Source organism: Trichosurus vulpecula, chromosome 4, assembly GCF_011100635.1.
Source record: "Trichosurus vulpecula isolate mTriVul1 chromosome 4, mTriVul1.pri, whole genome shotgun sequence".
Classification (NCBI taxonomy): domain Eukaryota; kingdom Metazoa; phylum Chordata; class Mammalia; order Diprotodontia; family Phalangeridae; genus Trichosurus; species Trichosurus vulpecula.
In genome coordinates, this window is record NC_050576.1 from 183,636,746 (window position 1) to 183,638,633 (window position 1,888).

At 50.3% G+C, this 1,888-nt stretch overlaps 1 protein-coding gene across 3 annotated transcripts; it reads right to left on the minus strand.

The window, feature by feature from the left end:
• Positions 1-219: 219 nt before the first annotated feature.
• On the minus strand, positions 220-876 carry LOC118845664 (keratin-associated protein 4-7-like). Of its 3 annotated transcripts, none has more exons than XM_036753665.1 (2): positions 491-876; positions 220-265 (listed from the first exon to the last, which is right to left on the minus strand). In XM_036753665.1, exons 1-2 carry the CDS (start codon positions 874-876, stop codon positions 220-222), a joined length of 432 nt encoding a protein of 143 aa, XP_036609560.1. The 3 variants fall into 3 exon arrangements, with proteins under 3 accessions (XP_036609560.1, XP_036609559.1, XP_036609557.1); XM_036753664.1 differs by having other exon boundaries at positions 449-876; XM_036753662.1 differs by having other exon boundaries at positions 220-876.
• Positions 877-1,888: the final 1,012 nt, after the last annotated feature.

A 1,888-nucleotide genomic window follows, 5' to 3' on the forward strand; every position in this document is an offset into this window, starting at 1 on the left:
AAATTGATAGGTGATCCATGTTTGGAAGAGAAGGGAAAGGGAAGGCAACACAAGCAGATGAGACATATGCGTGCCACGGAATGGAATTTTCATCCCTGTCTCATAGGAGATTGGTGTCAACATGTTCTCCCTCTGCAGTCGATGTCATAGATGAAGAGAAAGAGGGGTATTTCTTAGAAAAGCCAGAGTGGTGTGCAACACGGTTGGTAGTCTGGGTGCTCAGCAGCAGGAGGAGCCACAGCAGGCTGGGCGGCAGCAGGTGGTTCTGCAGCAGGTGGTCTGGCAGCAGGTAGGGCGGCAGCAGGGCTGGCAGGAACTGGACACACAGCAGCTGGGGCGGCAGCAGGGCTGGCAGCAGCTAGAAATACAGCAGCTGGGGCGGCAGCAGGGCTGGCAGCAGCTAGAAATACAGCAGCTGGGGCGGCAGCAGGGCTGGCAGCAGCTGGACACGCAGCAGCTGGGGCGGCAGCAGGGCTGGCAGCAGCTGGACACGCAGCAGCTGGGGCGGCAGCAGGGCTGGCAGCAGCTGGACACGCAGCAGCTGGGACGGCAGCAGGGCTGGCAGCAGCTGGGGCGGCAGCAACTAGACTGGCAGCAGGAAGGGCGGCAGCAGCTGGACACACAACAGCTGGGGCGGCAGCACGTGGTTCTGCAGCAAGTGGTCTGGCAGCAGGCTGGACGACAACAGCTGGGCCGGCAGCAGCTGGTCACACAGCAAGTTGGGCGGCAGCAAGTTGGGCGGCAACAAGTCGTTTGGCAGCAGGCTGGCTGGCAGCAGCTGGGTCTGCAGCAGCTGGGGGCACAGCAAGCCTCTTCACAGACTTCCTGGCCACAGCTCCTCTCAGAGCAGATGGAGCCACAACAGGAGTTGACCATGGTGTCAGTGGATGGGTCCTCTAGTTTTCTTTCAAGGATAGCGATTGACTTGTGTTTGAGAAACTCCTTGCCCCAAAAGCCTCTTATATACCCCTATGAACAACTGCTGTCAGCACTTCTACAGTATTTACTGGCTATTGTTTATCATAGTGAAAAAGTGAACATCCAATTAAATAATTTATCTTTCTCATGAGAGAAACTACTTTTTCCTTGATGTTTTCTGATTCATCATCTCATTCATTTCTTTTCTTCCTTCTAGGATGATCATTTTTGTTTTCATCTGGCCTTGTTCATGATCTGGCCAATCATGTGACAGCCTCACCTAATTGTTTCAGTGTTTTATACATCTCTGTTTTCTGTGCATCATTTTATGACTCATGGTGGGATTTACTTCCAAAGCATGAAAATACCTTTACAACAGGAGTTGGAAACTCTACTCTGAAGGTTACATTGAACCCATAGACTTATGGAATAAATAAAGAGCCAATAGCATGCGGAATTTAGATCAAAGAAAAGCTGTTGTCTTGTGTGAAGAATGAACAAGTCTGATTTCTTCCCAGAGTCCATAGCTGGGATGGGACAAAGTGCCTCTTCAGACCTGTCAGTCCTGGTGATCATTATCCACTCCAAGTGACCCACAGGAAACAGATGATATCACTAAAGAGAAAGTAGAAAGCATTTGCAAGGATTTTAGAACCCTGACCCAGAACTATGCACATGATGATGTCATTTTAAATATCTTCAGTGCTCCTATTTCTTTCTGCTCGTGATCGACGGTGGAGGCTTCAGAAGACGGAAACAGAGTTGAGAAGCAAATACTTAGGCAAGGCGATGGTATCTGAGACCGGGACTAGGATTTTTAGAAAAAAAGCTCAAATCCCTCCACTTGTCCTACTCTGATGCCTTATCATGGTTTGCAGGTGATCCTGACTACTCAAAGGCTAGGCCAGTGGAGTATCAGCCTTGGTAGGTTCTACCATGGGGCAATGGCCTTGTTGGCTTTACCCGAACT